Here is an 18,478-nt window from a genome sequence, read left to right as displayed (position 1 = left end):
TTTCTCCCTTTCTTTGCTGTAAGCAGAGACGGGAGAGGAAAATCAGGACTGCATATGGGTGGGGTGAGATCTAACAGGAGAGTGTGAAAGATTTCTAATGGGGTGGGTGCGATGGCCTGGGCTCCTTTCCTTGCCTCGGAGCAGGGCTGGATGTGACAGGAAATCATCCCTGCGCGGTGGCCGGGGCCGGATTCCCGCGGCCAGGACGGGCAGTGGCTCCCTGCCTGAGGCAGGCGGGCTGTGCCCGGGGCCGCTCCCGCTGCCGGGCTGTGCTTTCCCGCTGCGCCAGGAGAGGGATCCGCAGCCCCGGGCGCGCCTCCGCCCGCGCTCCGCCCGGCCCCGCGGCCATGGCCCCGCCGCTGCGGCCGCGTCCCGCTGCCCCTTCTCCGCCGGGACCCGCCCCGGCCCCTCTGCCAGGTAACGGGGGCGGGCGGGCGGGGGCACCCCCAGCTCCGAGGGTCCCGCTCCGGGCGGTGCCGGAGGCCGGCTCTGGGTGTTCAGGGGGCTCAGCTTCAGGCCGGGAGGGCAGCGAGAGTCAGAGACCACCAGCAGAGAGACATTTATATCTTTATTGTGCTAATACAAAAGAGCGATCGGGGAGGAGGAGGAGCCAGCGAGGCTGCGGCTCTCGGGGGTGCCATCACCAGCCAGTGCCGACTCAGCCACCCCAGGTGGGCAGATTTAGCTTGTCACCAGCTGCTGCCATCACCACTCAAGCCGCTGGCTCCCTCTTGTGCGCTGCAGCGTGGATCCCTGCTCCTCGCAGGAGGGGAGCGGGCAGGCACCCAGCAGCTCCAGCTGGAGCCAGGGCAGCAGCATCACAGAGCCTGCTGCAGAAACACAGGGACAGCGTCAGGGTCACTCAGCTGGGTCTCCTGGGTGGCAGACCTGTGGATCAGCGTGGGGTGCTTCTTGAAGGCACCAGGCCAAGCCAGAGGAATCACCACAGGGGTCTCCAGGGATGATGTGTCTGGTTTGGAGCATCCCAGTAAGCGTAACTCCTCAGTGCTGACATCGAGGGACGTACTGGTATCCATAAAGGATTTTATTGCTGAGATGTCCCACCTGGGTGCTGGCACTTTGCCAAGGGCTGAGATGTCACCAGCCAGCTCAGAGCTCTTGAAGAGCAGGCTCTCCAGCGGTTTGGAGTGCTTGTCTTTACTGCAAGGTGTTGAGGTGTTCTGTGACGCCACATTCATCAGGCAGCCATCTCTGCCGGGGTGCTCACAGGGCAAACCAGACAGCTCACAGGTGGCCTGGCCATGGTGGGTCTTGCAGAAGCACACAAGACTGAGGTCAGAGATGCCCTGGGTCAGGCTGTGCTGCTCAGGCTTCACACAGCTGCTCAGAGACTCTGCCTGCTTGACAACACACAGAGAGCTGCCACTTGCTGTGTTGTCCAAGTCCACGGGAAGCTCCCAGGTTTCGTGCTTGGAAGCATTGCTCGAGTCCCTGTAGTAGCTCACAACAGGAGAATAGCTCTGGCTGGAGGAGCTGGCCAAGAACCCGTTTTCCAGGATTTCCTTTCTGGTCACAATGCTGGTGCTGTGCCTCTGGGTGGACAGCATGGTGCAGAATCCAGCAGCTCTCTGGCTTAGAGAGATCAGGATGAGCCTGTCAGGATAAACCTGTTACTGTTCACTACTATTCACCAATGGATTACAGACTTAGAGTAGCAGGACCACTCTTGGCAAAATCCTGTCTCATTGTTGCAGGATCTTGAGCAGGTTCCAGGACATGCAGGAGGGCATCCAGCCTGCCACTCTCTTTTAGAGTAAAACAACTCCATGACAGCCTGTTGGTAGCTCAGAGGTTATGGCAGAATCTCCCTGAAGCTGTATTTATTTGACCTCAGCCTGTATTTCACTAGTCTTAACCGTGTACAGGGGAGAGAGGCATTTTAGCCTCACTCCTGCAGTCAGAGGGCCACTCACCCCAGCTAGAATTGAATCCCTCTGAGGAGGCACCAAAACCAGGCTCAGGCTAGGATGGAAGAAGTTGAAGGGCAGCTCTCATCTTACTTTTAGTCCTATACACAATAACTCACCTCCAGCTCAGCCAGGAGCTGACTTCCAGCTCCTTCCTGAGAGAGACTAGGGCAGGGCAGGGAAGGGAATAGCTATACTCCAAACCCAGCTTTACTCTGAATACATGCTGAACAGTGATAAATAGCGTCTGAATTTACTGTAAAGGGGCTGTAGGGTCAGTCTAGAAGGAAAGTATTCTTTAAGAGACTAAAACCATCTTAGCATATAAGAAATGAAGGAATAAGAAAGCAATAAATAGTACCTTCAGCTCCTGTGAAGACCCTTTGATGATCCCAAGCCTTTTCTACCAGTGTTACTTACAGCAGTTTTATAGTTCTGGTAATCAATTAACAGGCTGATTTCCTAATTAAGCTAGTTTGGGAGAGGGAGGGGCATCTGTTTGTCTCTTTTTAAGCACAGGAGCAATGAGGGTGGGCCATAGCTGATTGATGGAGGTACTCTGAGGTCTGAGAGGGCTGGGTTGTGTTTGTCCTGTCAATAAACCTTAGTAAGGTTTTACTTTCTTATAAGTCTTGCCTTGTGTTTTGTGAGCTGTTGATTAGGAATAGCCATATGTTTCATTGATTATATAAACAGTATATGTTAGAATATTTGGGTAATGCTCTCAGGCACAGGGTTGAACTGTTGTGGCTGTCCTGGACAGGGCCATAAGTTGGACTTTGATGATCTTTGGGGGGTCCCTTCCAGCCTGGAATATTCTGTGATTCTGTAAGGTGTGATGTTCCTGCCCTGTACCTGGGGCTGCTGCTTTTGGGGGGGCTCAGGTCAGTGTGAGAGGGCCTGAGGGTAGAAATGGGGGGTCCCAGGTTGGGGAGTTTTTATGGAGGGTATCCTGGGCTGGTGTAGGTTGGGGTCCCAGTGGTTTCAGGTGGCTGAAGGGGTCCAGGAGTCCCGAGTCCATGGGGACGTAGATGTGGAGGTGCTGAGGATAGAAACAGATAGTCATGGGTCAGTGCAGGGCAGGGTGAGGGAGAGTCCTGGGTCAGTGTGGGGGATCCCTGTGCTTTGGGGTTGGTACAGGGCTGGATGCAGAGGGATCTTGGGGTCAGTGCTGGGCTGGATGAGGAGGGTTGTGGGGGGCCCAGGTCGGTGTTGGGGGTGGATGAGGAGGTTCCTGGCAGGGTCTCGCATCGATGTGGGGCTGGATGCGGTGGGACTCGGATCAGTGCAGGGTCGGTGGAGGGGTGGATGTGGGGGGTCCTGGATCGGGTGCTGTGTTGGATGTGGGGAGTCTCAGCAGTCCCAGTTCGGTGCGGAGGTCCTGGGGCTGGATGGGGGGATCCCGCAGGATGTGCTGAGGTATACGGGAGTCTGGATGCAGGTGTCCCGGGTCAGTGTTCCCGATCGGTGTGAGGGTGGATGCGGTGTGTCCCGGCTCGGTGTGAGGGTGGATGCGGTGTGTCAGGTCGGTGTGAGGGTGGATGCGGTGTGTCCGGGCTCGGTGTGAGGGTGGATGCGGTGTGTCAGGTCGGTGTGAGGGTGGATGCGGGGTGTCTCAGGTCGGTGTGAGGATGTCCCGGCTCGGTGTGAGGGTGGATGCGGTGTGTCCCCGATCGGTGTGAGGGTGGATGCGGTGTGTCCCCGATCGGTGTGAGGGTGGATGCGGTGTCTCAGGTCGGTGTGAGGGTGGATGCGGTGTCTCAGGTCGGTGTGAGGGTGGATGCGGTGTCTCAGGTCGGTGTGAGGGTGGATGCGGTGTGTCCCGGCTCGGTGTGAGGGTGGATGCGGTGTCTCAGGTCGGTGTGAGGGTGGATGCGGTGTGTCCCGGCTCGGTGTGAGGGTGGATGCGGTGTGTCCGGTCGGTGTGAGGGTGGATGCGGTGTCTCATGTCAGTGTGAAGGTGGATGCGGTGTGTCCCGGCTCGGTGTGAGGGTGGATGCGGTGTCTCAGGTCGGTGTGAGGGTGGATGCGGTGTGTCCCGGCTCGGTATGAGGGTAGATGCCGTGTCTCAGGTCGGTGTGAGGGTGGATGCGGTGTGTCCCGGCTCGGTATGAGGGTAGATGCGGTGTCTCAGGTCTCTGCGGGCTCCCTGAGGGTGCCGGGGGCGGGGCGGGGCGGGCGGGCGCCCTCCCGCGCGCGCCTTTGTGCGGGCGGGAGGCGCGGCGCGCATGCGCGGCCCGGCCCCGCGCGGGGGGGCCGCCGTTGGCGCGAGATAGGAAAGCGCCGCCAGCGCCGCCGCTCCGGACCCGCGCCCGCCCTCAGCCCGGCCCGGCCCGGCCCGACATGGCTCGCCGTGCCCGCGGGTGAGTGCCGGCCCCGCCGTGCCATGCCCGCTCCCAGCCGCGGTAAACTCCTCCCGGCAGCCCCGTTCCCGCTCGCTGGCCGGCGGGATGCGGGATGCGGGGCGGTGCCCGCGCTCGGACATCGCCCCGGCTCTGCCCGCTGGGAGCGGGGGCTCTGCGGCCGCCCCCCGCGCCCCTTCGCGCCGCCGAGCCCGGAGCTGCTCGGCTGTGCCGGGGTGCCCAGATGCAAAGTCCACCCCGAGGGACAGATGTGGAAGTGAATGGGAAGAAACGCGCTTTCCCTCGCTCTGGGCGGAATAAAACTCGCCAGCTGGCGCCTAAAGTTGAGGATCTCCTTTCAGCCTGGGGTGTGTGGGTGGGTGTCGGTGAGGTTGGGCTCGGTGCTGGAAGGGGGAGATCTGGAGCTCTGCTCTGTATGGTGGAGTTGTTCCCTCTCCTGCGTTTTTATCAGGTAGAAAGGATAACCTTCTTTACTCACCCCTAGTGAGGACCAGGATGAGCCGCATTACCAGGATGCCGATTTGGATGTGCCGGAGCAGCGGGATGGCAGGTGCAAAGTCAAGTGGACACCAGAAGAGGTGAGTGAGAGCCTGACATTTGCCGAGAAAGGTGCTTTGGCGTGGTGCCTCTGACATGGCACTCTGGGCTCGGGTGATTCCACCCCAGTCCTCACCTGCTGGCCATGATCTCACCTCCTCCTGTCTTGCTACTGGAGAGGACCTTGTGTAGTTTGTACTGAGCCCAGGCCTGAATGAGGTTCAGGGGAGTTTGAACTGTGGCCTGAAGAGCAAGAGCTCAAACATTTTTAACTTAAGCCTGTGAGTACTGAGTGAAACACCACTGCATGCAGCACTCCTGTGAGCACAGAGGGGTTCAGATGATGGCTGAGGCCTCCAATGAGCTGAAATGTGCAGTGGAAACGTACTCCATTTTCTGGAGCAAAAGCAGGGAGCATTGACACTTGGGATCATGGTTTAGTCATCCTGGCTAAGAGCCTGAAGTTAGCTGGGATATTCTCCTCTTTCCTCCCAGTTTCACTATCAGTTTTGTGCTGTGTGAAAACTACAGCTGGGTAGTTTTCCAGAACACCAAGTAAGGTGGGGGGATCAAAGCCTCGGGCTCATGTTGGGCAGGGAATAATTTCACTATTGAGCTCTCAAGAGCTCACAGACAAGGATGTGTCTAACAGGCTTTCTGTGAGCTGTAGGAGTTTGCATACCCAGGCTACAGCAGGGATCACAAAAGAGATGCTGTAGAGCCCTGTAGCACTGAAAGACAGAAGAGCTCTGGGCAGGTGGTGATACAATTCAATCAGTCAGCTTTCCTGGCCAGACAAAACCAGTGGCTGGGCTGGGAGATGGGCTGTCTGGTCAGGAGTGTTCTGGGGCTGGGTAAAGAGGCTCTTGTCCACAGGGTTTGAACCAGACTGTAGGGGAACAGAGCTGAGCTCTTGTTTTGTACTTTATGCATGAGCTTGTCTTAGTACAGAGCTCAGAACCAGTCTGCTCCAGTTGGGCTCCATGTACTGGAGGGCTGCTAAACGCTGGTGTGAGCTGCCCTCCTCCCCTGAGCACACAATGGCAACAAAACCTTGACAGTTCAAAACATCTAACATGTTCTTTTGCTATCATCAGGCCTGTGGTTTGTGTTGCCTCAGTGTATCTGAAAGTGGATGTTTTGTCCTTTGCAGGATGAGCAGCTGAAGATGTTAGTGAGCCATTATGGGCAGAATGACTGGAAGTTCCTGGCCAGCCACTTTCCTGTAAGTGACCCCATGCCTAGCTGGGAATCCCAGTGTTTGCATGTTGCTGCTTCTCTTTGTGCTGGTTCCCTGTGTCTGTGCAGTGGGACTCTCTGCTCTGACTTCATAGCTCCAAGCTGTGAAATGGGACTGCTTCAAGGCAGGGAGCCTTTCTTGCATAGAGGGCTTTCCATGGTGAGTCTGTTGGAGCTGGGGTGAGGAACTGAGGTTCCTGTCCCTGTGCCCTGGGCCTCCGTATGTGCTCTCTATGTGCTTCTGCAGGTGTTCTGTGGGACAGACTGTGTGTATGGGGACTGCTGTCAGTTTTGGGGGGTTTTGGGCCTCAGGAGCCTCTGGTCTAACACAAGGCTGTTCCCATTGCTGTTCCCAGAACCGCAGTGACCAGCAGTGTCAGTACCGCTGGCTGAGAGTGTTGAATCCAGACCTGGTTAAGGGCCCATGGACCAAAGAGGAGGATCAAAAGGTAAGTCAGGGCTGAGAGGATCAGTGTTGAACCGCAGAGAGGGTGGAGATGCCAGACTCATCCTCAGGGGTTGTGAACTGTGTGTAATTGTTCTCCCTGGTGGGTACCTGTGAGAGCAGCTCTGTCTGCCCTGCCCTGAGCAGCCCAGGCAGCCATGGTTGGGATGTGATGTGCTCTAGGCCTCTCCAGGTAAACACCTTCCCCCTTCCACACAGTGCTGCTACAGTAGGCTGCCAAGGGAGAGAGCTGAAAAGGGAATTAATTCATCTGCCTGCTGGCAGGTCTCCACCTGGCCTGGCCAGGTTGGATCTAAGAGAAAATAAAACTGGCATTTCCTGTGCTACAGTAGGCAGGCTGGAGTGGAGGTCTGAGGTTGGCTGGGTGAACCATGACTTCTGTGAGCCTGTTTTTCTGCTGATTCCAGAGTCAGCCAAGAGGGGCTGGCTCAGACAGACTCATCATCTTGATGTGCCTAAGAAAAGTTGGAGTGAAATCCAGATTTTACCAAGGTTTTCTAGTACAGAACATCCTAATTTGGCAGATTCTCTGTAACACTCCTGCTCCCTGACTCCCTTTTTGGTCTCATTATGTTTTGTCAAACCCTAAGGAAGATTCTCCTGATGTTGTTCCCTGTTCTTACAACAGAGCAGCTGTTTCCTGCTTTCTCCTTCCCTTTGCATTGTCCTGACTCTGCCAGCCTACCCATCCTGGCCAGGCTAGGCTCCAGCTCTCCTCATTGCCTTGGTCCAGCTCCTTGGCCTCAGTTTGGCATCTTTGGTCCATTTTTCTGTGCTTGAAAGACAAGAGTCTGCAGAAGGGACATTTGTTACATGAGTATCACTTCTACCTCCACCTTTCAGCTCAGCACAGCTGGCCAGGGTAGAAATGTTCTTTGAGAACTCTTCAGCCAGGATTGTGCCCTGGATATTTTAGGAGCCCAGAATGGATTCAGTGCCCAGAAGAATTTGTACTGGGGCTCTGGCAGAAGTGAAAAAGCCCTGGGTGGAGGGTAAGAGGCCAAGTGGATGGTTCTGAATTGAGTTTGGATTTCTCCCTGTGTGTTCTGGTGCTGTCAGGGCATGGAGCTGCAGCCCTGTCTGTCCTGGGTGTACCACACTGTTAAAGGGAGCAGCAGGTCAGTGCAGAGCTGATGGGGACTGTTGTCACACAGCCAGGTCCTTGGAAGTAGGGAGTGCAGAGGAAGGAGCCTTGGAGCAGGTGGCCTTGGCCCTTGCTCAGAAGTGGGAATGTGTTTCTGCATCTGGGCACCTGCCAGTCTCCACCCCATCTTCTGTCAGGGGTTATCTGCATTCACAGGTGCCCTGTGGCAAATTGTCTGCATGGAAACAGCCTCCTACAGAAATTTGGCAGAATCATTGCTCTCGTGAGGGTTGGAACACCTGATAGCCCTGCTGGCTCCCTCCAGCTTGTCCTCCACAGGGGCCTTCCTTTGTTTGCCCTTACCTGGTCCCAGGAGGGGTGAAGAGCAAAGCCTGAAGATGACTGCACTGACCTTTCCCTCCTTTTTTCCACTGCCTTATTTCCCTCCCACTCTCTCCAAAGGTAATTGAACTGGTTAAAAAATATGGCACCAAACAGTGGACCCTGATAGCCAAGCACCTGAAAGGGCGGTTAGGGAAGCAGTGCCGGGAGCGCTGGCACAACCACCTGAACCCTGAGGTGAAGAAGTCCTCGTGGACAGAGGAGGAGGATCGCATCATATTTGAGGCCCACAAGGTCCTGGGGAACCGTTGGGCAGAGATTGCCAAGCTGCTGCCTGGCAGGTAGGACCCCTTTGCTCACTGCTGCCTTCCCTGCTGGGTGGCCTGTGGAGATCTGTGTGTTAGGCTCTCGGGATGGGGCTGGGGAGTGTGTTAGAGCTGCTAGCTGTGCTTTAAAGCTGCTGGAAGTGATGGTTTGTTCCCTTCTCCCTCTGCAGGACCGACAATGCTGTGAAGAATCACTGGAATTCCACCATCAAGAGGAAAGTGGACACGGGAGGTTTCCTCAATGAAACCAAGGAGTCCAAGTCTCTGTACTTCCTTGTGGAGGTGGATAACAAGGAGAAGCAAAGTCAGACGACAGCTGAGAGCCAGGTACTGCATTTGCAGCAGGCAGCTGGGCCAGTCCCCTGTGCTGCTAATGCATTCTGGAGCTCTTCATCCACCCTTCTGCTGCCTCCCGGTGCCTTTTCCACAGCCTGGTGTCTGCATAGAGAGTCTGTGCCTTCCCCAGCCTCCCAGATCTCTCCCTCCAGGAGGTAGAGGTGTTGTGAGAGCCTGAGTGTGTTATCCAGGCAGAGGACAGCAGTCTGCTAGAGCTGTTACCTTGCCAATCTCAACATCAAGTCTGTCTTGAACACTGAATATTCTTTTGGCTTCATTGTGGTGTTGCTGCTGGGAGGAGGAGGCTGCTCCAGACCGGGTGTGTGGGAGCAGGGTGAAGAGATACTGTATTCCTTTCCTCTATAAAAGGAAGCAGGGAAGTCCACCCTGCGATTGCTTTAATGAAGAAAGCATGTAGCTTTTGAAGGCAGGCTCCTAGTAAATAGGACACATAGAGCTAGTGCTACATGCTCGGCCTAAGTACAACTTTCTCCTGGGACACTGTTCAGTGAAATCTTGAATTAAAGAGTCCTGTGCTCGTTATGTTGCATGCACTCCTTCTTAGGTAGTGTGTGGGACAGAGCAGTGAGGGAGAATGGGCATGTGAAACACACCCAGTGGCAGGTAGGGGAGTGGGCAAAGCTGAACGTGTCCAGGTGCTCTCTGTCCCCAGGACTTGACACTGTTCCCTTGCTCTCTGCTGATACCTGGCCTTTCTTTTTTGCATGTGCCAAGAACCTCCTGCCGAACTGGCCAGTGGATATCTCTGAGATAAAGGAAGAAGATGTCAGTGATGAGGAAGTGACGGGTGTGCAGGAGCTGCCCTTGGAGCTGCCAGCTGCAGAAGTGGCAGAGCAGAACCTGGAGGGGACCCCAGATGATGCAGTGCCTGAGAATGGTGCTTCATTGGTTGAATCACCATACAAATGGGTTGTTGAAGCTGCCAACTATTTGTACCCATCTTGTACCCCAGCCCTCAGTGAAGCTCTGGACATGATTGAATCTGTAAGTAACAGACCCTCCAGTTCCTGTGTTATCCTCACTCTTTTTGTTTGAGTGAACTTACTGGATCCCCTTGATCCTCAACCTGAGGAGGACTGGGTCTGTAATTGCCTTGCAGCCTCCCCGTCTCTCTTCCAGGGCTGGATTAGACTTTTCCAGCTCTGCCAGTATTGCTGTGGGCTCGTAGCTTTCCCTAGCTGGATGTCCTTGTGCATGGGCTCTGCCTGTGTGGGAGGCTGTAAGTGCTGGCAAATTGATTTCAAGCCCTTCTTTGTCAGCCAGAGTGCCTCTGGCTCTCCTTTTTGTAATGGTTCAGGCCCATGCTCACTGGCTGTCCTTTCTGTTCTGTCGTGGGGTGGGACAGGACAGACTGGGAGTAAGCCAAGCCCATTGTACTATGCAGGACAAACCCCTTCACACTGGCATGATTGCCATCATTTGCTTTCAGTGGAGGTGGCTTCACTGAAATTAGTTATATTCAGCCAGTCAAGCAGTGCTGAGGTCCCCTGGGTGTCAGAGGCATGCCAGGGTTGGGAGGCTGGCTAAAATCAACAGGGCGCTTTGCTGCCATCAAAGGGAAGTTGCCTCTGCAGCGCCCAGCCTGCCTGAGGCATGAAGGAGACACTCTGTGTAGCAAGTTGGTGTGCCTGAGGCTGAGCAGCACATCTGGGAGCCTGCTTTTGTGGTGCTGGGTGTTGCTGGGGTGGAGCTGTGAATCAGCTCATTTCTGAACTGGTCTGGTTAGTTTTAATCTGCTTGCAGCTATACAGGTTACACCAGAGCCCCATGCCCAGCTGTACAGGTGTGCCCAAGACTGTGGGCTTCTCTGGGGTGATAGTTGCTTCCTTCAGTGTCTGTCTCCCAGCCCTCTGCCCAGCTGGGTTTTTTGTCCCCTCTCTGAGGGGGTGCAGCTGTTTGTGCAGCGAAACAGGGAAACCAGCCTTGCATAAATAGGAAAGCTGCCCTGTGCACAAGCAGCAGCTCTCAGCTGGGTCAGCCCTGCTCTGGTTCCAGCTGTGCCTGTGGCAGAGGAGAGCAGGGCCTGGGCTGTCCCTGGCCAGGCTCCTTCCAAAGCTTGGTGCCATCTCACACCCCTACTTATTTCACCTCCCAGTTCACCAGTCTGTCTGCTCAGCTGCCACCCTGGGCTGCTGCTGACGCTTTCCCTTGTGTGCAGGACCCAGATGGGTGGTGTGACCTGACCCAGTTTGACCTGCCCGAGGAGCCCTTGGCTGGCAGCAGCAGCGGCAGCACCAGCCCGGCCAGAGCAGCGCCCAGCGAGGCGGCCCCGGCGCTGCCCAGTGTCACCGAGTACCGCCTGGATGGCCACACTATCTCTGACCTGAGCAGGAGCAGCAAGGGAGAGCTCATCCCCATCTCCCCACACGCCGAGGGCAGCTTTGGCACCCCACCCTCGGTGCTGAAGAGGCAGAAGAAGAGGAAGATATCCCTCTCGCCCGTCACTGAGAACGTCACCAGCACCAGCATGTCCTTCCTGGACTCCTGCAACAGCATGACGCCCAAGGGCACCCCTGTAAAGACACTGCCCTTCTCTCCATCTCAGGTACCTTCTTGCCCTAGTGTCATGTATTCCCACCAGCTCTGCCAGCTTTGTGCTCCTCCTGCCTTGAATGAGGCCATGCCAGTGTGCAGAGCATGTTCCTGCACTAAAAGAAGGCTCAGAGTTGGTTTCTGGCACTGCTTTTTTCAGTGCTGCCCTTGCTGTGGGAGCAGCAGCCTGTGCCTCCATCTGGGAGTGAGTGCAGTATTAAAAAAGCCCAGCTACCCTGTGTGTGGGGCAGGCCACATCGTGAGGAAGGAGCCCCATCTGCATACCAGGGTGTATGGAGAGCACACTGCTGCTGTCCCCAGGGCATTGCTGCCCCAGCTGTGGGCAGCAGAGTGGCACCAGTGAAAACTTGCTTTCCCTGTCTGTTTGCAGTTCAGTCACACAGACAGGCTGGGCAGCAAACTTGTGCAGATCTGTCCTGCTGTGCCTATGGAAATGCTTCTGGCCTTGTCTTTGTTGCAAATGGGACTCAAAATCTTTCAGCCCTTGCTGTGACTACCACAGTGTCCTCACACGTGGTCTCCAACACACGTCACCTTGAAGCACTGTGGTGATCAGACCTACGAGTGTCTCATGGGGAAGTGGTGGAGTTGTGTTTATAAATCAAAGGCTGCTGCATTCTCCAGCACAGCTCCAACTGCAGCTCTGTTGTCCAGACCCTCCCCAGCTGTGCCTTCTATGCCTTTGTTTCTGCAGCAGAAAACACAGGAGAGACACCTCAGGAGAGTCCAAAATGCAGGTTCAGGTGGACTTGAATGGAAGCCCAGCATGAAGAAGAAATCAGAGCAGGACCCATAATACCCCATAATGTACAGCTCTACAGAGTGTAAAAGGCAGGGATGTCTGGAGCGAGTCTGAGAAGACAAAAGTGCATGCCCTGCCTCAAGCTGAGCTTCAACCATCAGTAAATGTCACAAACACAATTTTTCTCTTCCAAGAGGCTCTTGGGTACAAACACTTCCTTATGGGAGCAGAGCAGTCACTTACTGGCTGCTGGGAAGTAAAACCCTAGAAGAGCTAACACAGCTTGTTGTTTTCTCATAGTTTAAGCTGAGGACAGCTCAGTGCAAGACCTGTACACTTTGTGTTAAATGGACTTCCCTCATGTTTGCCAACCTGAGGTTGGAATAATCTGGGTGAGCTGAGATTACCAGTGCAAGGAGAGACTTCTCTTCCACTCTGCAGCTGGTAGCTCTGACAGTTGTAACAACTCATCCCTTATGGGAAGTGAATAATCTTGATAGGTGTGAGGCACCTTCTGGCACCTTTTGTGTGTGTCTGTGCACAGAACTGAGTCTGTAACCCACCCTGGTTTGGGAGGGTTGTTTCTACTTCAGGGTTTCCCTCATGTTTAGGGAAAAGTAATGGCTTGTGATGCAATGCTGGGCTGCTTGAAGCTGAGTGTCTTCAATTTTTCTTTCCTGTGCTGTGCAGTTCTTGAACTTTTGGAGCAAACAGGATACACTAGAACTGGAGAACCCTTCCCTGACCTCCACGCCTGTGTGCAGCCAGAAGGTGATTGTCACCACCCCACTGCACAGGGACAAGACCCCTCTGCTCCAGAAGAACTTGGCGTAAGTCCTCATTTTTCCACACAGGAGTTTGGTCCAGTTCAGACATAGCTCTCAGTACTTGTCATGGTGTTACTGAGAGAGGGGCAAGGCAGGCTGGGTTTTTCCTTAAATCACTGTTTTCCCCCCACAGACAGCTCTTCTCTGAGCTGCAGGGAGTGAGTTTCCGAGCTGACTGGGGGCACAGCCAAGTGACCTCGTTGTGCTCTGCTGCTGGGTGGGTTGTGGCCTTGTGTGGGTTACAGCCTATGTGATCCCTTGTCTTCTCCACTCTGCTTCCAGGTTTGTCACACCAGATCAGACATATGTGGTGGACAACACACCTCACACTCCCACGCCTTTCAAAAATGCCCTGGAGAAGTATGGACCAATTAGACCTCTGGTAATTATTGGGCTGTGCCTTGTGGGGCTGATGAATGCAAATGAGACACGGGGCTGGGGGAGGCTGGGGCAGGGGTGTGAGCAAACTCTTATCAGTGCCAGAACAAAGGGCAGTTTGGTAGTGCCAGGCTGAGACGGGAGGGGTGAAGGGGACATTGTCACAGTGATTATTTCATTGTAAGGAGCTGTAGGACTTTTAGATCCTCTGTAAACCAGCTAAAAATGCCAAAAAGCTGTCCTTGAATCAGGCTGCAGTGCTTGTCTGCTGATGACGTTGAGGAGCAGGGAAATGATCTGCCTAGGCCTCCCTGAGGAGCTGCATCTCCCAGGCCTTGTGTGCACACTGGTCTCCTGATGGCACACTGGGGTTCAGCTGATAAGTCCCTGCATCTGGAGATCCTGTAAATCCATCAGGCTAGCAGAAAACTTCTCATATCTTTTCCAGCTGGGAAGCAAATAGGTTTTTGTGTTTGTCCTCCCACTGTGGGCTCTCCTGACCCCATTGTCCCTTGAGGGAAATGCTTGCAAGCCTGCCCAGCATGGAGATTTTGACTGCCTTGTGCTCTCTCTGCCTTTCCACCCAGCCCCAGACTCCTCACCTGGAAGAAGACTTGAAGGAGGTGCTCCGAAGTGAAGCTGGCATTGAACTCATCATAGAGGATGATGTGAAGCCTGAGAAACAGAAGAGGAAACAAGGGGTGAGCTGGCTATGCATCCAGTACCAGCTGCTAAGCTGCCCTGTTCCCTTAAGGAGTGTTTTGGATGGTTTTAGTCACCTGCTATTGATGCCAGAATGTTTTTAGCCCTTTGGCTGCTCTCTTTCAATCAGCAAGAAGAGGTTAAGGCCTGCTTAAAGTACTGCCAGGATTGTCCTGGTTTATGCTGAGCTCAGGGCTTGTTGGCACACTTGAAGCACCTGGGGCAAGTTGGGCTCTCAGAAGGCTGTGGGATGGCATGGAAAGTCTCAGTTTCCTGGTGGCCACCCCTTCCTACTAAAAGCTCCTCCTCTAAACTCGAGGTGCCAAGGAGAGGGACACTGGAAGCTGCTGTGCCCTTTGGTGGGGAAGGCTGCACACATCTTTTTCCTGAGGTGCTGGTGCCATGCAGAACTGGGGTGCTGTGGCCTTGGTGTGCACCTGGGCCCTCAGGGTGGCACTTTGCTGGGTGGATTCATGGTGACACTGGTGTCCCTACGTTCCCCAGCTACGCAGGAGCCCCATCAAGAAGGTCCGGAAGTCTCTGGCGCTGGACATTGTGGATGAAGACATGACACAAAACCTGCCTGCCCTCCCCAAGACTGTGTGCTTCAAAAGAGCCCAGGTGAGGGTTGTGTGCTCAGACCAGGGGCAGAGCTGGCTCTGCTCTGAAAACACCCTGCAAAGCAGCAGTAGCAGCCTGGAGCTGCCTTTGAACAGTCCATGTGAATTTGGGTGATGGGATTTACTCTTTCCTTACACTTTTTCTCTTGGTGCAGCCTGTGAACTTCCTCTCAAGGTCCCTGAACCTGTCCTCCTCGAGCAGGAAGAATGACAGTGGTTTGCTCAACAGAGCCTTTGTGCAAGTGCAGCCAGAGAAAATGTCCTACAGGAAAATGCCAAGTCATTTCAGGCCACCAGCACCGGTAAGTCCTGCAGCAGCCACTGCAGTCTCCGAGGCAGGAGTTTGTGGCAGTGCAGCCCTTGTCCCTTGAAGAGTGAGGGATGGAGCTCTGAACTGCTGCACAGGCATTCCTGCACTCTCAGGGCTGTCTTTACACCAAGGCTGAGAGATGCTGAGCCAGAGGTGTCGTTTTGTTCCTCAAAGCCACAGCTGTGTCCTGCTCAGCATGTTTGGCCCTGGATTTCCTCATGGGACTTCTCACCCAGAAAGGAATTTGGGTGACTATTCTGGCAGTAAAGCAAACCTTCCTTTTTTCAGTGGGCACTCTTTGAGTAGACAGCAGCAAGCTCATCTTTTTTTGCTTTTTGGGGCAGAGCAACTCTGAAGTGCTGTATAAAGGTTAAACAGGAAGGTATTTCCCACCCCTGTGCTTTTTAGGGTGTTTTTGGGTAGTGGAGAAGGCTGTGTGCCTTAGGCAGTATAGACTGGCTTTATCCTGACCCCGTGGCAGTACAGAGCTCCAGCTGGCTGTGTGGTACCTTGTACCTCGGGCCCAGGTTGGTGCTGTTACAGCAGCTCTGTTCCTCAGCTCTGCACAGTTGGAACTGGCTTGTGCTGGAGTCACAGCAGCCTACAAATGCCCTCTGGGGCATAAACAGATCTCTCCACAATCTTCACCACTCTCAGGCAGGATGCATTCTTGGAGAGGTATCCCTATTTGCTGGGCTTAGACAACGTCTAAATGTAGCTTAGGCATGGGGATTTGGAGCATAATTTTGTAGGTATTTGCTTGGATTGAGTCTCTTGAGGTCTCTGGTAGCTTCAATGGGGATGGAAACACATGCTGCCCTTCTTGGGAGTTTAAACTGCAGCTGGGGGCTCCTGTGATGGTGTTTTCCCATCCCAGGAAGGTGCAGGGTTATCCTCAGGAAGCTGCACTGAGGGGGGATCTGTCCCTGCATTAGAGCTGTCGTGTGAAACCTGTTTCTTCTGACAAATACATACCCCTCAGCCAGAGTGATTCCTTCTCCTTCCCCAAATAAACCCTTCTTAAACACTTCCATTTCTCCTCCTGTCCTGGCCAGGGCTGTGTTGCTCTGTGAGCTAATAGCTCTGTATAAATAAACTTTGGGGGTGACAGGGAGGCAGCTGGTGTGGTGACAGAGTACAGGTGTGCAGTGAAATCTCATTGTCCACAGCCAGCAGGGCAGTGTGTGCTGCTGCTGGCCTCTGGGGATTTATTGTGCTGCTCTGGTGCTGCTGGCAGGCAATTTCTTATTGAGGAAGCTCATCCAGCTCTGGGCTAAAGCTCAGTGGGCCCAAAGCCACTCTGTGGCTGTGTGGGATGTTCCTGCTGTGGCCAGCACTGGAGCCCTGGTTCCCTGCAGTGCATGTGGACAGGTATTTCCAGTTCAGGGCACTGCTTGTCTCCTGCATTTACCAGAGGATCCTCAGGGGCTTTCCTGGAGTGCAGAAACACCTCATGGGTGCCCTTTCTGCATGCAGAGATGGAAGCACTCCTGGGTTGTGGCTCCTCCTTTGTGCTGTGGCACCCTGCTGAAACTGGAGGCACCAGATTGCTGTGAAGGGTGGCATTTGATCACAACAGATCTGGGCCCCAGCAGCTCCTGTAGGAGTTGAACTGGTTGGCAGTAATCTCCAAAGCTGTGCTTGAATTCCTTCTATCATTCTGGAATCTCTTTCAGAATGTGTGAGTATTAATAGTTTCCAGTTTGTGCTTTGGGGTTTTTGAGGCAAATAATGGAAAGCCCTGAAAGGGACTGTCTTGAAATGGGGCACTCACCTGGGAAGCTGCTGACCCTAAACCCCAGAAATTACCACCTCAGCTGTGAGGAGTAACTGGTGATGGCCAAGTTCCTCCCGGTTGTGAGATGGGTTCTGAAGTTTTATTTCCCTCATTAGTTTTGTTTGTTTTTGCAGTCTTTTAGAACAGGATGTCACAAGATGTTTGTCCTTGCCCTTGACTATGTGGTACACCTCCTTTCTCTTCCCTCTGCAGATGACCAGGGCTTGGAAAGCAGTGGCCTGTGGTGGAACTCGAGACCAACTCTTCATGCAGGAGAAAGCTCGACAGTTTCTGGGCACATTGAAACAGAGTCACACATCAAGGACCTTAATCTTATCATGAAGGATTGTTCTGCTTTCTAATCTTATTTTTTAAAACTTTTAATTAAGTGGAGCGGGAACCACAGGAAAAAAAATATCTTCTGCCAGGCCTTAGTATATGGGAGTGGATTTTTTTTCCCTTCAGTTCCCAGGTAGATCTACAGTGTAATAAATTGGGCTAACTGCTGGCTAGTGTGTGGAATGCAAGCTTTGGGATAATTATGGAAAGGCAAACAAGGGAGGCTTGGACAGCTGACAGCAAGACCTCTCTCTGCAAGATCTGAGCTCTGGAAAAGTGGAAGCAGCAGCGGTGTTCCACCTTGGAGCAGCAGGTGCTGGAGACCAGCCTCACAGCATCCCTGGATTCCTGCTGCTCCTCTGGTACCTCAGCAATGGCTTTGTGAAGGTTCCTGCATGCCTTGAGTCCCCCTTCTGGCTTTTCCCAGGGGATGGAGTGTCTCCCTGGGCTGGAGAAGGAGGAGGGAGGGTGTGGTGCTGTGGGGTGACCTGTGCCTGGAGCCCCTCGCTCGCTGTGGGGCTGCTTTGTCCTGCCATGGCTCCAGCAGGGGCCTCTCCCCGTGACTGTGCTCCCTCTTCCAATAAATGATGGTGCTCACATCCCTTGGACTCTGCCTCTGCCTCACAGCACTGGGGGAAGGCAGCAAAGTGCTGGTTTTTGTGTGGGCTCCTTGCTCTCCTGGCAAGTTGTTGAATTCCTGCTGGTGTCTCAGCAGGGAGGAGAAGGGAGGTTTCCCCACACACACTCTTGGCAGTTTCATCAGCTGTTCCAGAGTTTTGGCTGTGTTCGAGTCAGGGTGGTTGGGATCCCTGCAGGGTGATGGAGGCTGGAGAAGAGCAGCAGGCGTGTGTGATGTAGCAGAGCCTTTCTCTTGCCCTTCTTTGGAGGCTGAAGTTGCACCATGTGGCTATTCCAGTTGGGAACAGTAGCACTGGCCTGGTTTGAGGTAGCCAAGGATGGTGATCTTAGCAACATATTAACTTTGCAATTGGAAAGGTGTTGGGAAAACTGCACAGCAGCTCCACAGAATGGGAAGAGCTTTTTTGGGTGAGCTGTGATGTGCTTTCCATGGCCAAAGCCAGCCTGGCAGCTCTGCCTCCAGCTGGGGCTGTGCACACAGCAAAGATGTGTCCACCTCTAGCTGGAAAACCAGAGCTGGGCTGTAGCTCATTGTACAGAGAATGGAAATAGAGTAAAAAAAAATTTCTTTTTTTACTGTATTTCCAGCCTTACACTGGAAATAGAGTAAAAAAAATCCTTACTGACAAACTTGTTAATAAAACCTTGGATCCTGGGAAATGAGGGAGGTTTAGAAACCCTGCTCATTTTTCATTTTTACAAGCTCAGGGCCAGAGCAAATCCATGAAGTAATTTTTATTTCTGTTTCTCGGTGTTGCAGTGTTTGCTTTGGAAAGACAGCTGGGACCACTTGTCTGAAAGCCTGGCTTTAGCTGCTCCCATTCTGCTGTTATTTTAAGAAAAATCGTAAACCCATCCCTCTCTGCTTGGGCTTTGGTGGGCTCGGCTCCTCCTGCACTGGTGACTGTAGAAACCCAAGGCTGGAATTGCAATTCCTTCCTGGAGCTGA

At 53.9% G+C, this 18,478-nt stretch overlaps 2 protein-coding genes across 3 annotated transcripts; one reads left to right on the top strand and one right to left on the bottom strand.

Annotated features, from left to right (window-relative positions):
• Positions 1 to 313: 313 nt before the first annotated feature.
• Positions 314 to 17,489, top strand: MYBL2 (MYB proto-oncogene like 2). Of its 2 annotated transcripts, none has more exons than XM_041720241.2 (14): positions 314 to 417; positions 4,776 to 4,869; positions 5,982 to 6,053; positions 6,424 to 6,516; positions 8,080 to 8,300; positions 8,456 to 8,612; positions 9,357 to 9,626; positions 10,801 to 11,187; positions 12,628 to 12,767; positions 13,047 to 13,146; positions 13,730 to 13,843; positions 14,349 to 14,465; positions 14,620 to 14,766; positions 16,765 to 17,063. In XM_041720241.2, the coding sequence occupies exons 3-14, from the start codon at positions 5,997 to 5,999 to the stop codon at positions 16,891 to 16,893; spliced, it is 1,932 nt and encodes a 643-aa protein (XP_041576175.2). In that variant the 5' UTR covers positions 314 to 417; positions 4,776 to 4,869; positions 5,982 to 5,996; the 3' UTR covers positions 16,894 to 17,063. The 2 variants fall into 2 exon arrangements, with proteins under 2 accessions (XP_041576175.2, XP_030144593.4); XM_030288733.4 differs by lacking the exon at positions 314 to 417 and adding an exon at positions 4,165 to 4,291 and having other exon boundaries at positions 16,765 to 17,489.
• Positions 730 to 1,710, bottom strand: LOC140680377 (uncharacterized). The gene has a single exon (XM_072917111.1). The coding sequence runs from the start codon at positions 1,566 to 1,568 to the stop codon at positions 819 to 821; it is 750 nt and encodes a 249-aa protein (XP_072773212.1). The 5' UTR covers positions 1,569 to 1,710; the 3' UTR covers positions 730 to 818.
• Positions 17,490 to 18,478: the final 989 nt, after the last annotated feature.

This window comes from Taeniopygia guttata, chromosome 20, assembly GCF_048771995.1.
Source record: "Taeniopygia guttata chromosome 20, bTaeGut7.mat, whole genome shotgun sequence".
NCBI classification, from domain to species: Eukaryota; Metazoa; Chordata; class Aves; order Passeriformes; family Estrildidae; genus Taeniopygia; species Taeniopygia guttata.
Note: the sequence above shows the minus strand (reverse complement) of the source record. Positions and strands in the feature narration are given on the sequence as shown.

What these genes read in the sequence shown, in the direction of transcription:
- LOC140680377 (XM_072917111.1), bottom strand. Translation starts at nt 1,568, where the DNA reads ATGCTGTCCACCCAGAGGCACAGCACCAGCATTGTGACCAGAAAGGAA.
- MYBL2 (XM_030288733.4), top strand. Translation starts at nt 4,272, where the DNA reads ATGGCTCGCCGTGCCCGCGG. An exon ending in ATGGCTCGCCGTGCCCGCGG is followed by an intron (nt 4,292 to 4,775) that starts GTGAGTGCCGGC and finishes ACTCACCCCTAG; the next exon opens with TGAGGACCAGGATGAGCCGC. An exon ending in ATGGACCAATTAGACCTCTG is followed by an intron (nt 13,147 to 13,729) that starts GTAATTATTGGG and finishes CTTTCCACCCAG; the next exon opens with CCCCAGACTCCTCACCTGGA.